At 45.6% G+C, this 25,260-nt stretch overlaps 2 protein-coding genes and 1 long non-coding RNA gene across 9 annotated transcripts in view; 2 read left to right on the top strand and 1 right to left on the bottom strand.

The window, feature by feature from the left end:
- The window catches only part of DPP8 (dipeptidyl peptidase 8), a 51,598-nt gene extending 45,623 nt beyond the window's left edge, over window positions 1-5,975 (top strand). For all 4 annotated transcript variants that reach the window (XM_019725576.2, XM_019725578.2, XM_074327555.1 and 1 more), the window contains one exon: window positions 1,775-5,975. In XM_019725576.2, the coding sequence (XP_019581135.1) occupies window positions 1,775-1,897 (123 nt within the window). In that variant the 3' untranslated portion in view covers window positions 1,898-5,975. The remainder of the gene's footprint in view (window positions 1-1,774) is intronic.
- A 7,316-nt stretch (window positions 5,976-13,291) lies between these two features.
- LOC141570572 (uncharacterized) lies at window positions 13,292-20,069 on the bottom strand. The gene is made up of 3 exons (XR_012494712.1): window positions 19,758-20,069; window positions 16,064-16,141; window positions 13,292-13,946 (listed from the first exon to the last, which is right to left on the bottom strand). It is a non-coding gene; the product is annotated as an uncharacterized LOC141570572 (long non-coding RNA).
- Window positions 19,424-25,260, top strand: part of IGDCC4 (immunoglobulin superfamily DCC subclass member 4) — a 37,533-nt gene continuing 31,696 nt past the window's right edge. Inside the window, exon 1 of one of the 4 annotated variants that reach the window (XM_074327552.1) lies at window positions 19,424-19,780. In XM_074327552.1, coding sequence (XP_074183653.1) covers window positions 19,711-19,780 — 70 coding nt within the window. In that variant the 5' untranslated portion in view covers window positions 19,424-19,710. The remainder of the gene's footprint in view (window positions 19,781-25,260) is intronic. The other 3 variants (XM_074327550.1, XM_074327554.1, XM_074327553.1) reach the window with 3 other exon arrangements.

Below are 25,260 nucleotides of genomic sequence, written 5' to 3' on the forward strand. Positions count from 1 at the left end.
GGCTAGCTTAATAAGGAAGACATCTGGATTCTCATAGCTACTGCCACATGCAATCTGTTGTGAAATGTTGTTTTGGCTAAAGTATATGAAGAAAATTTGGCCTCATAGAATGTGTAGCTAAGAAATGGGAGGGATATTTTAGCCTTTTGAGATAATTGTAGGTATTCTTCTTTGACAAATAGTAGTTTCCTGAAGGTTATTTTTTGTGTGGAACCTGAAGCCATATCTATAAACTTTCCATACTCTGTTGCATTAAAGTCTGTTGGATCTTGTATTTCAAATGGATCTTTTGCCCATACATTGGTCATCTGGAAAATACTGGTTCACTGTGTTATACCAGTCTTCTAAATGTTCAGTCATTTCATACAGTATTTTTTAAACCCCATGAATATTACCACTGATCTTATCAGAAAAGTTTATATGGGGAAGCTCATGAGCTACTGTGTTTCCCCAAAAATAAGATCTAGCCAGACAATCAGCTGTATCTATTGTGTCTTTTGGAGCAAAAATTAATACAATTACTGTAATATAAGACCGGGTATAATGTAATATAATACAATGTAATGTAATATAAAATATAATATAATACCTGGTCTTATATAATGGCATATAATATAAGACCGGGTCTTATATTAATTTTTGCTCCAAAAGACACATTAGAGCTGATTGTCTGGCTAGGTCTTATTTTTGGGGAAACAGGGTAGTAGTGGTAAATGCAAGTTTTCCAGAATTACAATTTTCACTTAAAAGCTCAAAATTTATCATTGGCAACAAATACTGCCATATTTTTTATTTTTTTTTTAACTGGGAATCCTGGAGAATAGTGTGTTTCTCCAGGACCCATCAGTTCCAAGTCATTGTCCTTCAACCTAGTTGTGGAGGGCACAGCTCACTGGCCCATGTGGGAATCGAACTGGCAACCCTGTTGTTCAGAGCTCAGGCTCTAACCAACTGAGCCATCCGGCTGCCCCCCAATGTCATTCTTGAAGTGACCAGCTCATTTCATTCATTTTTGAGAAAATGTTGGACAGATACCCACATCTGAATCACCATAGTTGTCAGTCATTTCTTTCAAGTTAAAAATGAAATTCCATTTAAAATTTGGCTAAGATCAAGTGTAAAATGTGGTAGTTCAACTTGCAACTCAGTTGTACAAGTGCTTTTTCTTGAGATATCCTGTAGGAGTACACTGTGCATTCTTTCCATTTCTTCACCACAGAATATTAAAAAGACATCTACTCCAGTGTTGCAATTTAATAAAATCAATTCTAATTTTTAGTGCTACTTAAGTGAAATTGGTATTTTCTTTTTTTACTGCAAGTATGTGGTGGTTTAGAATAGTGTGACTTCTAGTACAATTAATAGCCTTGAATCATTGCCTTGATTCATGATAAAGTACCAGCACTATTACCCACCATCACTTTTGCATTATCAGTGCAAATGCCAACACAGTGAATAAAGGCAAATGATGTCTTGGTGTTGTTCTGAAAGTAGTTTGACCTTGTGTATCCCTTGAAAGTGTTTCTGAGGACCCCAGAAGTCTGCAGAGCACACTTGGAGAACCACTGCTCTACAGATAAATTCTTCTGTAAGCCTAGTGGTATATAGGGAATTATAAAAAGAAGAGAGGGACCTTTAGATAGGATGTATGTATGTAATATCTGGTGGAGAGGGTGTGCTCCGTGTTATTAATCCTGTTGAAAATCTCTGGAAAGCTTTGGAAGGAGATATATTATTAAATTCTTATTTTTCGTACTTTGATTTTTTTGTTAAGATCTATCCTCAGGAGAGACACAGCATAAGAGTTCCTGAATCTGGAGAGCATTATGAACTGCATCTTTTGCACTACCTTCAAGAAAACCTTGGATCACGTATTGCTGCTCTGAAAGTGATATAATTTTGACCTGTGTAGAACTCTGGTATACACTGGCTGTTTAACCAAATGAGGAGGTTTAATCAGTAGAGAAGATACAGTTGATCATCACATTTTGGTACCTGCCACATAACATCTACTTCTGAAAGTATATTTGGTGCCATGCAGGCATCTACAGCTTGTGGATAGTAATCTAATACCTTAACCATACCCACACAGAATTTTGAATGACATATTTCTAAGGGACCTAGGAGAATCTTGAGTAATTCTCTGCTGGGTCCTTAGAAATATGTGATTAGCATATAAGACATTAGCACCATGTATCCATACTACCTTATTTTCACTTTTAACAGCATTATAAACCTCATGGACTTAATTAGTATATTTTTACAGTATACTTCTGAGTTTGTTAAATTATGATGATATTAGTAATTGGTTTGGTTCAGTTCCAGAATCTCTGACTAGTGACAGATTTGATAGCACTTAAATGTAATTGAATAGCTTATGCTTCATTGCTTGGGATGTATCCAGCATGTTATAAACTAATCTGTATTAAATCTATGACTTAACCAGTCATTAATGATTTTTCAAGGAAAACTTAGTGGCCTCCTAAAGACACTTATTTTGTTTCATTCAGGCTCTGACCGGTTTTTAGTCAATTTAAATTGTATCTAGTATAAATAGTTCTCTTTGATGATATGGCAGAGTGGGTTTTTCCTTTCGCATAAAGGCGGAGTAACTGTATATGTAGCATGGATTTAATTAGTCTTATAATATTGATAATTACAGGCAGAAAAAATTTAATCAAATGATTAGAGCTTAAATATTTGCAGGCAATTTATTTTCTGTTAAGAAAAGGAAAAAGTACACATTCATTTGTATTCTTCAGAAAATTTAGCGGTGCCAGTTTCCATTGGGTATTTCCTTATTAAAATGTTCCAGGGTTTTATGGAGATGGAAGGCAATTTTGGCGGGTTGGGGGAGACCAGGATGCGGAGAATGACAGGGAGAGGAGAAGGCGAGGGTATGCTTAAGAACTAAGCAGAAGCATAATTTGACCAAAAATGCCCATGAAAAAGTTTGGAAAGTGAAATTCAAATTTGTAGACTATTAAGAAAATCAGAATTAAGAAATTACTCTGTTGCCAACACAGTTATAGACTAACATTATTCAGGGGAGGAAAAGTTCCTTAAGATTTACTTTTATAATTCTAAATTCTAATTTTTTTGTTACTTTCTTAATTTTGGAAACCTTACAAATTTAAACTTTCTTTTTCCTTTTTAAATTATTTGAGCATAATTTAGATACTGTGAGCTTAAAATAAAGAGGTTTTTCAGACAACCTCTTTACCATAAACTGATTCCTGACAGGCCATGTCTCTCTTTTTCAGTGTTCAAAGCCTAGAAGCAATTTCTTGACTGGCCATGACATTTTCCTGGGTGTAGCCCTAGCTCTTGCCTGTTAAGGGAGCCCCTCGGCTTTCAGGTGCTCATTGGGATCTGTCCCCTTAGAGTCTTGTGGTGCTAGATGGGTCACATTGGAGCCAGTGGCAGAGAAGGCATCTATGAGTTTGACCCTTTTTATCACAATCCTCAGTGTTTGAAAAGTTTTTACTAGTACTTTTAAACAACGCTCCAAGAAAAATTGATTTTTTCTTTCTCACTACTACACAGAGTGGATTTCTCCCATAGAGAGCACGACCTCCGTTAGTAAGGATGGTGACTGAGTCAGAGGTGGGCTTTATCGCTGAGGGCCAGGTCGGATGTGGGGGAAGTCCAGAAATGACAGGGTGACCTGGTGGTTCTGTCCTTGGCAAGGGGATTGGCTTTGGGTTTGTGTATTTATACTGTACAATAGGTGCCACACTTTTCCCTTTTGTCTGTATATGTATTGATATTGTTTATGATATTTTCCCATGCCATGATTTGTTTATATTTTGCAATGTTAAATTAAATTGATTTGGGTAACTTTTCTTCCCCAAGAAAGTATTTTCCCCCATGACTTAAGAAAGTGGTTTTTGTGGACTAGTTGGCCTCCAAGGATCTATCTATACTTATATAATATGCAAAGTAAAAATGGTATGAACAGTGGCTTTTAGACAGCTGCTCATTTGAAACCTCTTACCCATTAAGGCTGTTTCTTCAAAATGGCATCTTTTATTCTATCAAAACAAACCTTAAAGAACCTTATATACTCTTAAATTCAGAGGTTTTCCTTTTGCATCTTGCCTTCTTCCCGCCCATCATAAGCATTCCCTTTATCATTCCCAGTCACTTAAATGCCGTTCTCCTCCTGATTGAATTCACTTGCAGAAAGACAGCTTGACTGAATTTGATTTTTTAAACCAATGTGGAAAACATCATAATCAATTCGAGCAATCAGTAGAAATCTTGCTAAATCTATTGGTACCCTGTCTATGGGCAACAACTTAAAAGATAAGAGTATATAAAAGTAGTGGCTGTTTCGGTGAGAGCCAAAAAGCTCTAGGTTAAACATCAAATGGGGTTTTTGTAGGCTTGATAACTGGGTACACTTGATCAGCCATCAACAGAGTTGCTTGTGCATTGTTGAGCAGTGAGACTCAAAATCTAAGATTCATCTGGGATGTTTACTAAAAGAAATATAGTCTTGAACCTCACTCTTAGAAATTTGGATTCAGTTGATTTGGGTGGAGACCAGGAATCTGCATTTCTAACAGGCTTTCCAGGTGATTCTAAAGCAAGTCTTTTGTGTGCCACTTGAAGAAACTTCTGTAGAGAATTGAGTTGGAGTAAGAAAATAATAGATGATTTTTACACTGGACTGATTTACATGAACCCAAAACAGTAGTCAAGACAGCTGCTCATCTATAACTATAGGTCCCTTCTCACTCTGAAGAAGCAGAAGCTGTCCTTAACTGTATATGCCCTTCGTCTGGAGATTCTTTTGGGAATGAAGGTTTTTTCCCTCTATGCCGTTCCTGGCTCATTTCCAAAGCCTCATACAAGAGGATGAGGTCACAGTGCATGTGTTACTTTTTCAAAGAAGGAGATACAGATATTGATGCTTCACTTTTTTTACCACTTGTTTTATTCTTTACAGAAGGTTGATATCACGCCCCTCTGTAACATCGTTCGTTCTCTCTTTAGGTGGAATGATTCCTATAAGATCTCATTATTATAGAATCCTACATTTTTAAGCTATTATATCTTGGATATGATTGAATGTTCTCATTTGTTAGAGGAGGAACCTACATATTAGAGAGAGAAGAAAGTATACCCATGGCCACACAGCCGGTTAGTGTTCATTTGGTACTGGACTCCATCCAGATGTCCTGACTCATGGTAGTTAAATGATACTTAGAAAAGGCAAATTTTTAAAAAGTATTTATTAATATATTCCTATGAAACATTTTGAAGATAACATAAAATGGTTAATTTTTCCATTCTAAAGTAAATGCTAAGCATGCTTATTAATGAAGCAGTACTTCTAATTAGTATATGACATTCTGAAGTTAATTAAAATTGTTATACTAAATATGTCTTCCTTGGTGTAGTGGGGAGATTTGGGGATTGGGATATAGAGTAGTGCTTGCTTAAGCCTGGGAGCCCAATTTTTAGCTATTTAAAGTAAGAAAAGAGACATGGCCCTATCCAAACTAAGATATATAAGGTGAGTGTCCATTCGCAGCAGACAAAGGAATAAGGGAATTTCCCTGACTTCCACCTTCCCAACCCCTCCCAGCCTCACCTATCCATCTTGCAGCCTAAAACATGGAGACATGTTCGTGCAAGGTGCTGATTCCTGCTTTTCTTAACTTTGTCAAGAGACAGCTCTAAGTAATCATTTGACAGACAGAAAAAGTAGTGTTTGTATGTTTGTTTTTACATAACCCAAATACAAATTTCTGTTGTATTCAGCACAATTGGAGTTCAGGTCTTTAATTTAGAACATGAAGTGCCTGCTGTTCTAAGCATTGACTTGTATAAGGAGAATCGCATGTCTCACACCATGGGTTTTCTCATTTTCAGCTGCATAGCTGTTAATCATGTAAAGCGGAACATTAGTTTTGTTGCATTTTATTACAGGTTCTTTGTTGCAATAAAGATGCTGCTAAAATTAATTGATGTAAATGTTCCTTTTTCCCCTATTCCCCATTTATACAGTCTTCCCCTAATTAGTGGCAAGTGTGCAATGATTAATAGACATGAACAAGGTCGTGCTTGCAATGGAGAAGGTAGACTGCAAGGCGGGGTTTCTAGTACTATAAACACTAACCAAAAATGCATCCAAACCCAAAGGGAGGTGTCCAGAGAACTGCTTTGTACCTGCAAGGGGTTCCCAACAGCCATCAGTTGGTACTGCAAGGGTAGGTAGTGCTTGGAGCTAATGATTAGCATAGCTTCCCTGAGCAACTGGGAGTTTCTTGGAAATGCCAGTTGGAGTGAATAGTGGCTTCTGCATGTTACCCAGGAAATTTCAGGGGAGTTCATTGCAGTACCTTTTTTTAGAGGTTTCTTTGACAATTCTCTGGTGTTGAAGCTGTACTAGAGAAAGGATGGGGGAATAGAAGCAGATGAACTCTAACATTAGTATATTTGAGTTCGTATGATAATCTTTCCAGAACAGACACTTAATCTGGATCCTATAACTCTCTGAAGTTGTATGCAAAATAGTGCGTGAATGCATGGTGGTGCATTCTGGGGAGAAGGGCTTTGGCTTTATCAGATTCTCAAAGGGATAATGATCTAAAAAAGAACAACTGCTATATTATGTATTAGGGTCCTAAACTTTGTATACAAAAATTATTTGGAAGAAAAATGATCTTTAAAGACGGTAATCCTTTAGAGCAGTGCTTCCTAACCTTTCAACTAATGACAGAAAAAGACATTTGTATGACAGAGGGATAACCTGCTTGCAGCCAGAAGTGACCACCAGAAGTGACCAGCCAGGCCACCCAAGCTCTAAAGACTATTTCAGCACACCTATAATCCATTTATGGCACTCTGATTGGGACTCTCATATAGACTATCTTGGTCCCTTTATTTCAGCCTAGATTTATTGCTAATCAAACATCAGCTTTCAACTTGGCCATAACATCCTGCAGAGGCTGCTGAGGTGCAGACTTGCCAGTGGCTCTAGGGCTCCGGAGCTCCAGAGTCAGATCAGAGCAAGTGCTATGGTTTGAAGACCTTGGACTTCCCTTTCGCCTAACCTCACCCACTTGGTGGTTTTGAGGAAACTGATCCCTTGGTGCTTTGCGGGGGGAGCAGAATTGAAACAGCTGCAGTATGAGAATCTCATAACAATTTTATTTGGCGCTTGGAGTGATTTGGGGAATTACCAGGATTTAAATGTTCATCAGCCTAGTTCTGTCCACAGATCTGGTGCTCTGGCCCTGCCACCCTGGAGGAGGTTGCATTCCCATTAAAATGTATTAGATGGGATTCAGCTCTGACACAGGCGATGAAATTGAGTTTGCTGTGTGCTCCTTATTGAAAGATGCTCTCTCAATTGGCTCCCAGATTTGAGTTCTTGAAATAGAAGTTTGGGGAAGCAATTAGCCAGGATGTCCTTAGCTGGTTGCAGGAATTCTCCCCACCCCTTCCCACCTGTACTGGAAATACACCCTACAGAAGTGGCATAGTTTATTTTTAACATGCTACTTCACAGGTGATACAATTCTTTGCAGAAAAGTCCTCCGACCAGATAGATTCTGGAAACCACACTGCCATTCTATAAAGTGAACTCTCCATGTTGGCTTGGTTTCTGGCCATATATGTGGTCATAGTTGCATGCCTAAGCGTCACGTGACTGCTGCTGTTCAGTTGGGCACTTGATGTGTTGCCTTGCCAGGTAAATGCTTTGCATCCTATCAACTCTCCATTCCTACTCATTCCTATTGCTGCTCCTGCCTCAGTCGAGGGATGCTGGGTAGCAGCAGCACCTCTCCAGCGAGCCTGAGTTGGAGGTGAAGACTGTGAGTTCCAAATGACTTCAAAGAAACAGTTCTCAACTTTTCATCCACCAAATATTTAGTAACAACCACGTGCCAGGCCTGTGTTAGGCTGTGAGAAAACAAAGGTGAAGAGGACGCCTCCCTTGCTCTCAATAGGTCCTCAGGACCAACTCACCTCCCGCCTTACTAGCACACCAGGAGGACACAGCTGTCTTAAAAGGCACGCTAAATTCTCACTTTCCTGCTCTGGTCCCTAAATGGTGTCAGACATTCAAGCCCCTGTATCGCCCGACCTCACTTCCCCTCGCCTGGGCTCTTCACTCACCCACAAGCATCCTGACGGTTTCCTCTTTCAATTAGTAGAACACATGCTAATCCCACCTGAGAGAGGAGGCATGGCAAGTGGTACCCGCACTAGCTTTGGAGCCTGGCTTCCGCACTTGCCTCTGTTACTTGCTAGCTTTATGGGCCTTGGCATGTTTACATAACATTCTGACCCTCAGTTTCCTTAGGTGTGAAGTAGGAATAATAACAACCGTCCTCAATGGATTGTTGTAAAAAAAATAAAAGATTGTGAGGGTTAAATTCATATATTACTATAAAGGCTTTCGTGCCTGGTATGCAATAAAAGTACTCAATAAAGCTTATCTCAGGTTTAGCACTTAATTTTATGCCATACTGTTTGCCTCTGGTTTTGTTTCTCCAGTTAGATTCCAGACTGAGTAGGCATTGTGTTACGCTTGGTTAATTCTCCCCATCATACCTACTAGAGTTAGATAGGTAGGAATCACTTATTAGGTACTTGAATACCAAAAAATTTTCAAAGGAAAAAATTTTTTTCTTCCCTTATTTAGGGTTGTCTGATGGATAGATTATAGGTGCCTAGGTACCTGTCTACCAATTCATTTGTAAGGCTGCAAAAGAAACCAAATTTACCATAAGTTAAGCTTTTAGGATGACTCCTTTGAAATGTCCTTGGAATTTTTATTCTTTCTCCCCCACCAAGGCTTTAGGGCTGGAGGAGTGGTGCTTCTCAGCCCTGGTTTCTATCACAACTGCCTGGGGAGCTTTTAAATACACTGATGTCCAAATCCCTCCTGGGATCAATTAATCAGCATGGGGGTTGGGAAGTAGGTCTGCCATCTTTTAATTTTTTTTTCTTTTTATATAAGCTCCCTAGGTGATCTTAATGTGCGATGCAGCCAGAGTAAAGAGATTGAGAGGTGCAGCAATGGAAGACTGTATTTATGGAGTGTTAGAGCCAAAACAGATATCATCTCATCTGCTGCTTTACGGATGAGAAGCTGAGGCCCAGAGCCCGGAAGCAATTATACCGCAGCCATGCCAGCTGCTTAAAGAGAGTCCACACTTTAGCCCAGGTCTTCTATCTCTGTCTTCACCTCCCAGAGCAATGTTCTCCCAAACCAGAGTTCAGCAAAGGAATCTGCTCAAAGTGAGGGAGCTGAGGCTGCTGCCAGGAAACCACAGAATTCTTACTTCACCCAGAGCAGCTCAGCTTTTTACTTCTATATCACGGGGGACACATGTCCTGCAGCTTCAAAGAAGAGGTCACAAATCAGTGACCCCCCACCCCATCATTTTACAGATGGGGAAACAGGCCCAGAGAAGACTGCAAAGCCATTGAGCTGTCAAGTGGCAGAGCTGATACCAAAAGGCAAGCTGAATACTCTCCCTGAGCTACAGGCAGATAAACTGACTTCCCCAAAGGCACGAAACTAGTTGGTAGCTGAACAGAGACACTTGAATGCACTCTCTAGACTACCTACTAAATTTTCTAAAATCTAAGATGTTACCATTTATAAGATCCTGATGTCAGAAATGTAAAAATGTGAATAAGAATGTCTCTTAGAATCAAGGAAATATGGTATTTGCCTGAAATCTGAGTTCCTTCAGGGACTGAGTTCATGCTGAGAAAGCATGTACTGGGTGGGTCTTGGATATGACTCTCCCTGAACTTGCCCAGAGAAAGAAGGGGGAGCATGGGAAAGATGAGAGAATTTGGAATCGGATAGACGTGGGTTCTAGTCCAGTAGTTGTAATTTTGTTCAAGCCCTTTACTTCTCTAACCTTGGACTCTATAGTGCCATACTAACACTTCCTTCCCAGAGTTGTGGTGAGGCCAAAATGCCGAGCACAGGCCTGGCATTGGATAGGGGCTTGGAAATGATTTGTGAAGTTCAAGTTGGCATTCCTGCCGTTGATGTGACCCCACCCCCTCCAAGAAGTGCAAGGCTGCCAGCGGGAGCGATCTGTTCTCCAGGATCTGAGCTGTCAGGCCCAAGTCCTGGGGAAGATAGATGCTGGGTGGGCAGAGGAACATAACTCAGCCCCAGGGGTCTTGGGAGCGCAGCACATTCTGGACCGTGAGCAAGGAGGAGGGGACAGAAACCTCCAATGGGGTGACTGGACTCTGCCTTAGCCTCGGATACTTTGCACCTGCCTGACCAAGGACTCACCTTCCAGGGTTGCACATTGGGATAAAGGGGTCATTAACTATAAGGCCCTTGTTAGGGATAACATGCTGTACCTGGGAGCAGGTGACACATGTCCCTCTGAATACCCACTGCCCACATTTGTGTGGTGAGTGTCCCATTACTTACAGAATATTTCCTCATGACAGAATCATGTTCAATCTGATCTTCGCTATAAGCTAGGAGACATCAGAGTATGCTTGTTCCTCCCATGTTCCCCCCACCGCCCAGAGAATGAAATTAGAGCTCAGAGAGGGTGTATGCCCAAGGTCACAGTGCAGAAGTGGAATGCTAATCCTGGCTTCACTCATCCATTAGCAAGCAACATGAATTGAGCAGCTGCCATGGGCCTGGTTCCTGCTGAGGGATTGAGGGATCTGGGAATGCTCAGAGGAGTCAGACACATTCTGTACTCTCAACGGGTTCTCAATCCAGAAGTGGAGGTGGCCATGTAAATAAAAGATGGTCATTGCAAAGAGAGTCATGTTGAGCGCTGCGTGAGTACCCAGGAGACAAAGCAGAACAGCAGAAGAGTGGGCTTTGACCGGAGAGCCTGCTGTTCTATTTCCTGAACCACTGCCTGCAGTGCGATCTTGGGCAGGTTACTTAACCTCTCTGTGCTTCAGCTTCGTCTTCTACACCCTAGAGTTAATGATGGTAATACTTCATGGAGTTGCTGTGAGCTTCGATGTGAGAAAACACTTGCAAAGCTCCTAGTATCTGACACAGCATTCAACAAACATGAGCTGTTATTTTTTCTGAGCACTGGAGGAGGATGGTCAAGGAAGGCTGCACTAAGGAGGTGGCATTTGAATTAGGTGTTAAGGAGTGAGTTTCTCCAGGTGGGAGGAAGTCACTCCAGGCAAAGAGAATACTTTGCACACAGACATTAAGTGATAGGGGTGGGGGGCGTCGCTAGCACACTGGAAGGTGGGAACCTGTGTAGGGCTGGGGAAAATCATAGGAAAAGGTGGGATTGCTAGGGATGGGGTAGGAAGGGCCTTGAATAACAGGAGCCAAGGGGTTGTGTGTCTGCCTACCCACCCCTTCTACTTGCTTCACCTGCACTGGCTTCGTTTGTCTGTGAGGCCAGAGGGGGGGTCAGGCCATGGGTTTCGACATACTTTGATGGGGAAAGTGAGTCGGAAGAAGGCTGTTGGGTAGGGCAGGCCTAGGGGAGGACCCTGGCCCGCAAGGGCCCTGGGAGGACACAGTCAGCAGGAGGGCTTGCAGCTTCCAAAGAGAGGTGGGCAGTGTGACCTGCATCACCTTTCAGTTCTACTGAAGGTGGTGTGCCCATCCTGCCATGACCACTGTGCCCAGCTGTGAGCAGAGCATCCAGAGACCGACAGAGAGCTCACAACTCACAATGCTGGGTGTACGTACAGGGGCCCTCACCCAGGGGGACCCGGAAGGAGCCTTTTGCATCCCAGGCTTGCTGGGCAGGCTGGCCTGGAGAAGAGGTGCGTGTTGCAGAGCATTGGTTCCTGCCAGGAGCTGGCTGTTGGACACAGCAAAACGCTGATGGGAGCTGGGCACATGGAACAGTGTGTGCCCAGAGAGCTCAGGAGGAAGGACAGTGCAGGCCCGGGGGGCATCCACGTGAGCAATACAAACCTGTATCACGGTTGGTTGGGTTGGTTTCTTTTAGTTTTAATTTATTATGGTTACACAGGCACATAGCTTAAGGAGTCAAGTTCTAAAACAAATCTCTAAATAACATGTTTATATAATGTTTTCCTGTGATTTTTTTATGCATTATCTAGTGGCAACCCATTATGAAAGATTAACATTTAGCTTTTTTTGTTTTTAGTTGGGGAACAGTGTGTTTCTATAGTGCCCATCAGCTCCAAGTCGTTGACCTTCAATCTAGTTGTGGAGGGCGCGGCTCAGCTCCAAGTCCAGTCGCCATCCTCTCAATCTTAGTTGCAGGGGGCACAGCCCACCATCCCATGAGGGAATTGAACTGGCAACCCTGTTGTTCAGAGTTCGTGCTTTAACCAACTGAGCCATCCAGCTGCCCCTAAAATTTAGCTGTTTTCCCTTTCATTTCTAACCAACACACACACTTCCCACCTCCACCATCTTTTTAATATAGTTCTATTATAATTTTACTTAGACCAATATTCCGTGTTTACATCAGTATGATTATGTAAATGTATTCAGAGATGATGTCATGTAATAAACTTTGAATCATTTTCATTCTTCAGAACTTTCTGTTTTACCTAGTTAATAATTATCTTTTTTTAGTGTAAATGTATTTATTAATTCAATCTCAAACTTGTCAACCTTTCCACTGATTTTTCTGTTTTGTTTAATTTCTAATGTTTTACTGCGATATATTTTTATTGCTGATTTACAACATTTCAGATATTTAATGAGTTCAGTCGGTTTTGATTGCCTAGGATGAGAACATAGCCATCGTTTGTAATGTTGATTCTTCAGGAGATGTGTTCTGCTTTCTAGGCAATTGCCTTGTGAGGGCACTACAGGCGTGACCACCTGTAGAATGCCAGTTTCTGCCCTCAAGGAGCTTCTAGTGTTATCTGAGCTACAAGACTGAGACATATGAATTACAGAAGTGAAGAAACGGCAGTACGAGGCACAAATAATCCAGTGGCTACTGAGCGGTCCCGACAGATGAGTGAGGACTGGATGATACCTTGAAGGAGCTGGGACTTGAGGTTTAAGGGATTGTATATGTTGTTTTTCTTGTGGTAAAATATACATAACATAAAATGTACCATTTTAGCCATTTTAAGTGTATGGTTCAGTGGCATTAAGTACAGTCACACTCTTGTGCAACCATCACCATGATTTCCAGAAATGTTTCATCATCCCAAATGGAAGACTGTATGTATTTTTTCCTCTCTACGTTATATTTACTATTTCTAATTACAAAAGTAATACGTATTCACTATAGATAATTTGAAAAAAGCATAGAAAAGCATAAAGAAAAAAATATAAATATTCCATAATTCCACAAATCGTTTAGCAATTTGATGATCAGAAAGGCGTGGAAAGGCATCCCAGAGTATGAGGAGATCCATCCCCCTGGCTCAGAGGGTTTGAGCCAAGGCCCAGTGTGGGAGATAGTTTTGAATCCGAAGGGTGAGGATAAACATATCTACCTTTTGTATCTTCTTAAAGGGGGATGAATGGCGGAGGTAGTAAGTGGTTCTAATAGTGAACCCAACCCCCAGTAAAGACTCCAGCAGTTGTTCTAGTTACCTAGTACTATATAACAAACCACCCCACACATAGTGGTGTAAAACAACCACCACCATTTGTTACTGCCACCATCTGTCACAGTGCCGGGGTTAGCGGGGCTCAGGGTCTCCTATGAGGCTGCAGTCAGACAGTGGCTGGGCTGGACACTGCGAAGGGGCTCTGACACATTTGGCTCCTGAGTTGGGACAGCTGGGGCTCCAGCCACATCTCTATCTCCATGTGATCCCCCCACATGGTCTCCCCAGTACTGCAGCTTCCCAGTGGCCGGATTCCTTCCAGGGTGGTTCGGGGCTCCAAAGATGCATGTCCCCCAGAGAAAGTCAGGTGAGAGCTGTATCTTCTTGTATGACAAACCGCAGAAGTCTCACCACCACCACATTCTATCCTTTAGAAATGAGTCACGAAGTCCAGCCTGTATTCAAAAGCAGAGGAAGTAGACTTTATTTGTTGAAGTAAGGAGTGTCAAAGAACTTGTACACATATTTTTAAACCACACCGTGGTGGATTCCACTATCTATTCTAGAATGGTGTGAATGCCACAGCCCCCCATTGCTGGTCATACAGAGCAAGTGGGCCATAAATTCTTGATTTAGAGTCACAGAGCCTACCGAGATTTTTAGAGATTACTCAGGCAAGTGCTTCCCAACATTTTTTGATGCTCAAACCCCTTTCATAGTAAGTTCTTTACCTTGAGAACTCCCTTAGTGATTTAAATCTTTCATCATTTTTGCATGACATATGATAAAAGAGTAACTTTTTTTAACCGTTCATCTAAAAAACATGCATTGGTATCTTACCATCTGCTGTGCACCAGGGGTGTCCAAACTTTTTTCAATGTTTTTCACAAAGGGCCATATGCGGTAAAAGACACCAACAGCCGGGCCACTCACTCGAGGTGAAGTACGTATTGCTTCACCTGGTTTATTTAAGTAAACTAAATATATTTTTGGAATTTGCTGCGGGCCAATTAAAAATGGATTGCAGACCGCAGTTGGCCCGTGGGCCGCAGTTTGGACACCCCTGCTGTGCACAGTGCTAGATGCAAGGAAAGCCAGAGTGAGCAAGACACACCTCCCCCTGCCGCAACGAACTTACTGTCTAGCAGTAGAGCCAAACCATTTCATTAAAAATAGTATAATAAAGTGTATTAGATGTTCTGATAGGGGACGTACCACCTCACAAAATAATTTTTCCGGTTCTGATCTCTCTGCTCAGATTAAAGCCGTTTCTGGTACATTAACATTTTCACTTGGATACCATGCAGGCACCTCACACTCAACATTTTAAAAAAGTGATTTATCTTCCATCTCCTGTCTCACTGCACCCCCCCCCCCGCCCCCACTCCCACTACCTTTGTTCAACAACATCCCATTCATCTGGTCAAACCACTGGAAACTACAGTCCTCCAGCCCTTTCCCGGTCTCTCGACCCCTGCTTTGACCTGTCCCCAAGGTGTTATTTCTGTCTTAGAACTGTGTCAAAGAAGTTATTTTAAGAAAAAAAAACTTGTAACAATATATTACTAATTGAAGGCAATTTTAACATATTTAATTAAATTGACAATTTAAAAAAAACCTCTTTCCCATGGAAGAAGTGATGTGTACTGATTTTAAATTAATTACAAAAAAGCAGACAAACATGATTTGTCCAAAACCACAAAAAAACTATATCTGGGGACCAAAGATACATCGAAATTTAACCACAGGATAAAAAATAGATAGGGTCGGCCCAATGGCTCAAGCAGTTAGAGCTCCATGCTCCTAACTCCGAAGGCTGCCGGTTCGATTCCCACATGGGCCAGTGGGCTCTCAACCACAAGGTTGCCAGTTCAATTCCTCGAGTCCCGCAAGGGATGGTGGGCTGCGTCCCCTGCAACTAGCAACAGCAACTGGACCTGGAGCTGAGCTGCGCCCTCCACAACTAAGACTGAAAGGACAACAACTTGACTTGGAAAAAAGTCCTGGAAGTACACACTGTTCCCCAATAAAGTCCTGTTCCCCTTCCCCAATAAAATCTTAAGAAAAAAAAAAATAGACAAAAACTGTTTTCATGATAGGATTGCATTTTGTGCTACAATAAAATAAAATTTTAAAAAACAACATTTAAAATGTGTTCATTTTATTTCTGAAATGTGAAATAAAAGTTTTTTTTATCTATTGGGAAGTACTTCTCCACAAATAACATTGTAGATATAATTGGTCTGCCTTTCTAGTAAACAAAAAAACAAATAAGACTGAATTATCACTAGCTTTTATTTTTTTTTAAATATTGACAATAGAGACTAATGACTTTTGATTAGAAGACTATAACATTCTTTCCCAATGATGATCAACTTGAGGCAAATTTGTAAAATTATCACTTTCTCTTCAGCATCAGGTTTTTGTAGTTTAGCCATCAGTGCTCCTCATACTTCCTGTCATATATTTCTCACGGTCCAACATGGCTATAATTTAAACATAAATAACTAAGATGGAAAACAATTTAAGCTGTTTAATGGTAAAAGCCATGACAGTGGCAAATGATACTCACCTGAGCGTGTTCATCAGCCCTCCACGCCCTCCACGCAAGAATCCTCCATACGCACATGGAGGCATTCCATGGTACCATCTGAAAGGGGAAAATAATAGAATATTATAACTAATTGATTTTAAAAGAAAGAAATTAAGACAAGTGCCACATCCACTTTTAAGAGTATGAACTCTTTGGAACTCCTAGTTAGAAATAGGCGTCATATTCCAGCCCTCTTATTTTTCTCACTGATGAAGCTGAGGCCCAGGAAGAGAAAAAAGTTGCCCAAAGACACACAACAAATCAGTAACAGAGGCAGGATGAGAACCATGGCTCTTATTCATTACACTGGATTGGGTTGGCCTGAGCCTGTCACACCTCACACCTATTCCCCACCTGTATGCTGAGATAGGAATACAGAGAAATGAATTGGATTTTTGTGTGTGGCTTGGGGAATTAGCAACCCTCTTTATATGGCAACACTGTGGGGACAGAGTCCCAAACAGCAATTTCCAGGCTTTCGGCCTCACACGTGGAAAGGTGCTGGCTCAGGCAGTAGATGGCCATCAGCTCTAACTAGTCAGCCATTAGCCACTAATATATCTGCCATGGCTACGATGGCATGGGGGTTTGTTAGTAGAGAAGCAGATGGCAGACTATGGATCGTGTGGCTCCTGCTTCCTGTGTCTCCAACCCAGCAGCCAGCGAGAATATAGTGGTATGACTCCCCTACCTATGGCTCCGTGGGTGCTCCTTTTTGGCCTCACCATATCCTGCGTTCTTATGTGGGGAGCGGGAGCTGAGAACCTGCATTACAAACACCTTGTTTGTACATTTATTCATTCAATTGACAGCCAAATCATCAACTGCCTTCTGGGCAACATACAAGGCCTTCCCTATTTGGCCCCAGCTTCTCTGTTTGGTTTCCTCTCCCACCCCTGTCCTCCTGCCCAGTTCACACCTCTTCCATTCTGCTTACACTGGGTTCAGGTATTTGTTTTCTCCAGAAGCCTTCCCTGCTTCCCCCTAAGTCTAGCCAGGGTGCCCCTCCTCCCTGTTTCCCACCAAAGCCTGTATCACACAGTATTACAGTTGCCTGTTTATGTCTCTGTCTCCCTCATTAGGCCAAGTGCCACACAGGCAAGAACCGTCACGTTCACCACTGTGTTCCCAGTGCCCATCACAAGTGGCCCATGAATATCTGTACAGTTAATTATTGGCTCTGCCATGGCCAGAACACGTCCTGTCTTTCACACCACAGGACCTCAGCAGAGGGCGTTTCTTCCCTCCACCCCTGTCCATTCTATGCTCCTTAAATTGTCAAGACCCAGATCAAACATCTACAACAATCAAAAGTTCTGTGAAGCCTTCTTCCTTGACACCCCCCACCACACCCACAGTTAGTCCGTCCTCTTGCTCCCATCCTCCCTGCCACCCCCCATGCCACTTAGGACACTATTGTCCCTGTGGGCAGTGATTTGTATCTTTTACCCTGGCCCTTGGCACCTACAAAGTGCCAGATACCGGTCTAGCTGCTTAGAATTCAGCAGGGAACCTAACAGACAAAAGTCCCTGTCCTCATGAAGCCCACATTCTAGTGGGGGGAGGGGCAGACTATAAATAAAATGAGTAAAATGTAGAGCATGTTAGAAAGAAGGGCGATAGGGAGACTGGGAGACGTTGTGAGGACGGCAGGAGTGGGAGGACAGAGTTCCAGACTTGCACTAGCCGGACAAAGGTCTGGAGGCAAGAGGGAGGGGGCTGGTCATGATCAAGTTACAGCCAGAAGGCTAGTGTGGCTGGAGAGGTGGTGAGCAAAGGGGATGGTGTGGGAGATGAGGTCAGAGAGGTAAAACAGGCCTCCAGATCAGACCGGACTTCTCATCATTGTAAGGACTTCTGCTTTTGTTCTGAGCTAGGAGGCCGTGCTGGGTTTGAGCAGCAAATTGAAATGATCTCATTCACATTTTAACAGAATCACTCCTGATGCTGTATTGAGAGAAGACTAAAGGGGGACACAGGCAGAAACACGGAGAGGCCTGAGGAGGCTGCTGCAACAACACAGGTGAGAAGTGATGGTGTTTGCATCAAGGTGGTAGGGGGAAGGAAGGTGGAGCGTGAAGGATGTGAAAGTGAAGGGTCAAGGATGACTCCAACGGTTTTGACCTGAGTAACAGAAAGGATGGAACTGCTAGGAACTGAAATGGAGAACACTATGGGAGGAGCAGTTTTAACAGGGACCATCAGAGCTCAATTTTGGACATATTAAATTTGAGACACCTATTAGCCAATGAAAATGTTGAGCAGGTAGCTAGATAAGTCAGGGGTTCACGGGAGACGGTCCAGCCTGGAAGTATAAATTTGGGCATCTTCAGTCTAAAGATGTCACTTAAAGCCTTGATGATCAGATGGCATCACTAAGAGAAGCAAGCGGAAGTGATCAGTTAAGTCAAATACTGCTAATGGGCCTGGCAACTAATGCATAAGTGCCAGATCCCGTTAGAGCTGCAAAGTACAGGTCATTATTAAGGGTTAACTAGCAACAGATGGGTAAGGCACCTACCAGGTAGAGACAAAAGTCATGGGAATGCTGGAGACGCAGGGAATAAAGATCCGTGGCGTCTTGGTTTTGGGATGGACCTTAAATAGGTCATTTAATCTGTACTCCTCTCCCAGCTGTAGTCTGAAGATTGAATCCCTGTCTTTAAAACAAGAAATATTTGTGGAATACTGAAGCAACTAGTCTGGCTAGGACAGAGAAGGCACAGTTGACGAATGAGTGGGAAATGACCTCCTAGAGTCAGAAAACCGGGGTTCTGGTCCTGCGTCTGCCGCTCCCTGGCCTCATGTCCTTAAGCAAGTCTTCACCTCCTCCAGCCTCAGTTTCCCTGTGTGTAAAATGGAAGCAATCGAACCTTCCTTGTCTCTCCCAGGGTTGCAGTGTGGAAGTGCGTGGGGTAGACTAAACGCCCTGCCTGGATTGGTTATTGCATGATCAGGGAAGGGAAGCCAGGAGAAGCCCTCTGAGTGGAATGGCAAAGGATATGCGAGTGGAAAACTGTCATGTCCTCGGTGGGTCTGTTGGTGCAGCCTGTGGAGAAGCTAAGTACAGGACCTCCACTGGAATGGACTGGGCTTCGAAGACAAGACGGGGCCATCAGGACAGAGATCGAGGCTTGACTCTGCCTCCACTCAGCCTGGAACCGAAATGGAGGAGACCCTGAGGCATGGGCAGGGAAAAGAGAGACCCGTGGATTCAGAAACAGGGAGACTGAGACAAATACACCTAGAAACAAGCGGCCCAACCGGGGCCCAGAGCGACCCGGAGAGGGTGAGGCACCGGGGCGCAGACCCAAGCAAAGTAGAGCCCAGCGCGATGCAGGATCACGGTGCCCTGGCCCGGGGTCCCCGGTGGGGCCTGGACTGCCGCACGCGCTAACACCCCCGCCTCGGCTGCTCGCCCAAGATGGCGATGGAGGGGCGGGCGAGGCGGCAGCAGCCCCGGCCCCCGCGCCGGCCCCCGCTCGGGCCCGGGCCCCCGAGGCCGCGCCCCCGCCCGCGGCGCCGCGCCTCCCGGGCCACTGACGCCCGGCGCGCCCTCCCCCGGCGGCGGCGGCGGCCGAGGAGCTGGGCGGCGGCGGCGGCAGCGGCGGCCCGGCCCCGGCCCCATGGCGCGCGTAGACGCTGGCCGCGGCGGCGGGCTCATCGCGCTGACCTTCTGCCTGCTGGCCGCGCGCGGTAAGGGCGGGCGCCGCGGCCGTGGCGGGAGCGGCTGCGGTGTGTGGCTGCGCCCGCGCCCGGGACTGCGCGGGGCTGTGGGACTGGCGTGTATCCCGGGTCCCGAGCGAGTGCGGGGGCCGTGGGGCGCGGGCTGATGTCCTGGTCCGTGTGATGCCCGCGCTTGGGGGTCCGCGAGCTGCAGTCGGGGGCGTTTGCGGCTCTTATTTGTCCGCAAGGGGTGTGTGTCCTTGATTTGCGGAGTCGGGAGTGAGTGTGTGTGTGTGCGTGCGCGCGTGCAGAGGTTGGGGAGGGGGCTGCTGCGGGCGTACGTGTCCGCAGTGCGTGGCACGGTCGCGGCGTAGCATCGCTGAACCGTGGCTGCGGTGTTGGTGGCTTGCACGGGACGGGCTCTGCCTTGCCCGCGCGTGTCTCTGGGTTGATCGTGTGTGTGAAAGAGGAGGGCTGTGGGGGTGTGTGTCTGCACCTCCATTTGTGTCGAGGCCGTGTGTAACTGTGTTTATGGGGCTGAGCTAATATTTGGCCTTGGCTTTTGGGAAGTGTCCTTGCCCGTGGTGGGGGGACAGAGCAGGAAATTTCGGATTGAGCAGGGTTAGTGGTGGTAAAACACTCAACTTTGCCCAGTAGGTGTGGTCCCCGGGCCGTTGTGTGTGTGAAGGAGCGTTGCTCCCCAAACCCCTGGCCCCGACTGGGCTGGGGGAGGGCGCAGGAAACCAGTTGCTTTCGTGGACGCATCCAACACTCGCTCTCGGCATGGGACGCGTGTCACTCCTGCCCCACCCCTCAGGGGCAGATCAGGGAAGCGTGGACGAGGTCCGCAAAGCCTCTTCCAAACCCCCATACACCTCAGTGCTTGGTGAGGGGAAGAGTCAGAGTTGTCCTCGGGAGACGGAGTCCCGAGCCTCTAAGATTAGGGCTCCTTCTTGTGCCCCTAGCCCTCCAGCTTTCTGTCTTGGGTGCGTTTGGGGTGGCCCATGGGAAAGGTAGGTGGGCTGGGGAGGGGGTGGGCTACCCGCTTTGTTCGCCCAGTGCCTTCTCTGCGGAGAGGAGAGCTGACGATGTGTCCTGGGCGAGTCAGGGAGGGACGTGAAGGTGGGGGTGGGGAGGGGGATTTCTCTCCAGCTGCTGCGGCTTTCCAGAAAGACTCAGCCAGGCCACGTGGGAGGGAGCAGGGATGGCGGAGGGGGGGCGGGAGGAGGAGCCTTTGCCCTGCCCGCCCCAAGCCCAAGCCCATCTTCAGGAAACCCAAACAGCGGGTGGGAAAATGCGGGTAACTGTTGGGACCCCTTCTCTTGCTACAAAGACACGCCCCTTTCTAGTCTGACTGCGGACCTGGCTGGAGGCCACCTGAGGGCAGGGTCTAGGCGGTTGGCCCAGCGGGGTGTGGGGGGTCGTTTGTCAGGTGAAGAGGGCAGGGATGTGCTTGATAGGCATCTGTCTCCTGCAGGGCATTTGGGAATAGCTGTGCTCACCATCTTCTGCTTTTCCAAAAACTCCAGGAACAAGCTCAGGGTCACCCAACAAAGGGGGACCAGGGCTGGGAAGTGCTTTGGAGTATTATGCATACTGGTGGGGCCTCCCGCAAGGGGCTCATTTTGCCTGGGAGGCCTGGCCTCTGTCTGCTCTGGAGTGCACAAAGCAGGCGCACAGAGGCAGCTGGGGCTCCCTTGGCAGCAGTGTGCTTGGCTAAAGCAACTACTCTACCGGCCCTCAGTCCCAGACCCTTTGCTGTGCAAAGCTCAGCAGGCCTGGGAACGCTCCTATAGAGTTCTGACTAGCCACCTTGATCCGAACTGAGTCTTTCATTCATTCATTCATTCATTCAACAAATATTTACTGAGTGCCCCCACCCCCACCCCTTTTTTGGCTAGCACATGCCTGGTGCCTGGAATATAGTAAATAAGAAGGCAGACCTGGTCCCTAGTGCAAAGCTTCCAGTCTGGTGGGGGAAGACTGACAGCTACTCTGGAAAGGTAAAGGAAAGTCTTCCTTCCGGAAGCAATGAATAATGGAGTTCAATGCAGAGCTTGAGTTCACCCTGTAGAAAGATAGTGATGATAGGGAAAGCTTACCAGAGAGAACAGCATGTGCAAACACTCAGAGGTAACTTAGTTTAGACCATTGAATGAAGCTAAATCCGACTGGAGTTTAGAGCCCAAGGGGTGAGCGTGGGGCAGACTGGAGAGAGATGGGACAGAGGCCGTGAAATGTCAAGGAAGAAGGCGAGTTGGGCCTGGACCCAGCTCATGAAGGTTTCTGAGCCCTTGGCGGGTTTTCAGATCAGCTTTGCATCAGCTCACTCCAGCCAGTGTGGAGAATCGATTGGGCAGGGCTGAAGCAGGAAGCCCCAGCTTCTTGGGAGGCTGTTGTTGTCATCCACAAGAGGGGATGGTGGCAGCTAGAACAGTGGCAGTTGGGGTGGCCAGAGAAGCTGGATTCTAGAGATATTTGGGAAGTAGAATGAGTAGGACTTGAGGATAGATTGAGTTTGTAAGGGGTGAGGGAGAGGGAAGTCAAACATAATAATAAACACTTCCGCAACCTCAATATGGCAGAACGAGAAGGGATGCTGGGATGAGGACAGTGACCGCCTCTCATCCTCCGACACTTCTCTTGAATCAGGGATTGGGAACTGGGGAGATGTTTTAGAGGAATGGGAATCTTTTCTGGGATGCTGGAATGCTGAGTGATCTGTTTTCACAGCATGCAAGAAGTGGGGCTCTCCTTTCCAATCAGAATTTGGGGGTGGGGAAGCTAGTGGTCAGAAATAGGAGCCCTTTAAGAACATGAAAGCTGCTTTCTCCTCATCCAGAAACTGCCCCCTCCCCGCCCTTTCTCAGCCTGACATCTCAGAGGCCAACCTCAGGCAGTTGGGGTATTGGGGTGGTTCCTCTCAGACCCCATCAAGAGGTTAGGAACCAGGTCAAACATAGTTTCTCTTAATAGTGAATCTTATCCAGAAGTTATCCAAACCTTCATTGATCCTGGATGTACTTTTGAGGCCCAGTTAATCACACATGTGTAAATCAGCATTTCCTTTTCTCCTGAAGGTACAGACCTCTTTCAAGTTAAGCAATCTCACAATTAAAGCATCATCGAATGTAAAAACTAAAGGGAATTTAGAAATAATTTTAGCACGAACACATTTTGCAGGTGAGAAAACTGAGTAACTTCAAAGTTACATGGATCGGGACTGAGTTGGGGCTGAAACCAGTCTCCCAGCTCTTGGAGCAGACACTTTCCCAGGAGTTGGTACCCAAGTTCAGTCTCTCTGCACCCCCTCCCCCTCACATGAGAAGTTATCAACTTTAGGCTTCCCCCCCCCCCCCCGCCCTCCCTCCCCCCACCGCCTCAGTTTGTGCGTCTGGTCTCTGGAATCCACCCTCCTCTACTCATCCCTACCCACTACCTCCTGTTCAGCCTCCAGTGTTTCTGAGGTACAGCAACCAGACTTGACACAGAATTCCAGATGTAGAACAGATGTCATTGCCAGGCCTGCCTGGGGGCTCCCAGCTCCCTGGGGTGGGGGAGAGAGGAGTAAGAGCAGCTCTGATAGGTGAGGACCCCAGCCCCAGCCTGGTCAGAGGTGGGTGATGAGAGCTGCTGGGGGAGGAAAACCAGAGACAGGATGTTCTGGGCCTGACACGGAGAGAAATGGAATCTTTGTCTTCTGGGTTTGCTGGGCTGCCAGCTACTACTGCCTCAATGCTGAGGCTGAGGCTGAGGCTGAGGCATCCTTTGGTTTGGAGGGGCTGTGGGGTCACTGGGGTCAGGGAGACAGGGGCTCAATAAGCCCTCTCTCAGGTGCAAGCTAGTACAGAGCCAAGATTTCTGGGTGGTTCGATAAGGGGCCCATTACCTTGTCATATAGTTCGTAGGACAGAGCTCTGGCAAGTGAGTGGATCATACAGGGAGAAAAAGGTAGGTGCAGGAGGATGATATTTTTAATCATACAAAGAACAGGTGAGGTAGTGAGCTCCCCAGTCCTGGTAACGTTTAAATACCCATAGAGAGTTTCAGTGTGAGATTGCGATTCTGTCTCTGTGCCCTTTAAGCATTAGGGTGTCTACTAGGTGCTACATGGGATGTTAGGCAGGTTCCACAAATATTATTCACATCATCTTCAACACGGAAAGGAGTTCCTATAATTTTTTACAGATAAGGAAATTGAGGCTTGGAAAAGCATGAGGGGCTCTGTATTGTATCTTTCTGAGTGTTTCCACGTGTTCACTCATCCGTTCAATTTATTGAGCACCTACTATGTGCCAGGCACTCTTTTAGGTACTGGGGATTTAGAAAGCTGGTTAGGACATCATCCCAAACTTGGTGCCTAATTGGGGAGAAAAGCAAATAAAACATCTAGAGTAATAACTGCAATGACCTAGGTGCCCAGGGTCCTAAAGGGTAGAAAAAAGAGAAGCATCTAAATCAGACCCTGGATGGCACAGCTATTGTAGGGAGAGGAAGCAGCATGAGCAAAGCATGGAACAACAATGTGCTTTCAGAAAACTGGAAGTGGTTTGATCTGGTGGGGACAGAGGATCACAGGGAACAGGAGGGAGGCAGCTGAGTGTGACTTTGCTGTCAAGTCGCTGAAGTGGGTGCTCCGACTTTCCCTGTGTCTCATTCAGGCAACCATCCCAAGCTCTCCTTCCAGCTGTTAGTGGGAGGAGCTTAGTGTGTGGCAAGGGAGGTGGCCAAGGCAGGGGAGTGAGGAGGGAGGTTTCTGGAAAAAACTGACTTGTGTCTCCCGGGAAAAGAAAGTGGTGATGGGGTCATGGAGAATTACCCCTGCACTGAAAACAAGTTGTAAATCTGTTGGGCCCTGAAATTCAGAAGTGACAAGGCATTGATGTTCGTGGCAAGTTCTTCGTTTAGTGAAGGAGGCATCTCAGCTTTGTTCCCCTCCCCCCACCTGCCTCTTTCCTGAGAGTTCCCTGAAAAATGGAACCCTGGCTCTGGCCAGGCCCCATTAATCTCATGAAACCGCATTGAGCTGGCCCTGGGGCTCAGCAGTGAATCTCCTTTCTGTCTGGGTTCTAATTGGCCTCCTAAAATCTAATTTATCCTGTTGGTGGGTAAAATAATCTGTCAGAAAAAAAAAGAGATTGCGAGATGGCATAGAAGCTCTGTGTCTCTGGCAGGGTCTGACCGAGGAGACTCAGAAGGGCTGTGGAAGAGGGAGGCTCCCTCGAGGCAGAAAGCTGTGGGGCAGCAAGTGTCCACTGTGTGTCTACCCCAGGCCTGGGAGGGACGGCTGTGAAATGCTCAAGGGAGGGGCTTCGGGGGTCAGCCATGGCAGTGGACTCGGGGGTTAGCAGGAAAGCGGTGGCCACAAAGCCACTGGACAAACAACGCCCACTCACCAGAGCATCGCTTTTACGAAAAGATTTGGTGGAGTAGGAACCACATTTGTATTAAAACAAACATTGCTGTTTAATGGAGCAGAATGCAAAATGTGCCAAAGTTTTCAAATAAAA

The sequence above is a fragment of the Rhinolophus sinicus genome, linkage group LG03, assembly GCF_036562045.2.
Source record: "Rhinolophus sinicus isolate RSC01 linkage group LG03, ASM3656204v1, whole genome shotgun sequence".
Taxonomy (NCBI): Eukaryota; Metazoa; Chordata; class Mammalia; order Chiroptera; family Rhinolophidae; genus Rhinolophus; species Rhinolophus sinicus.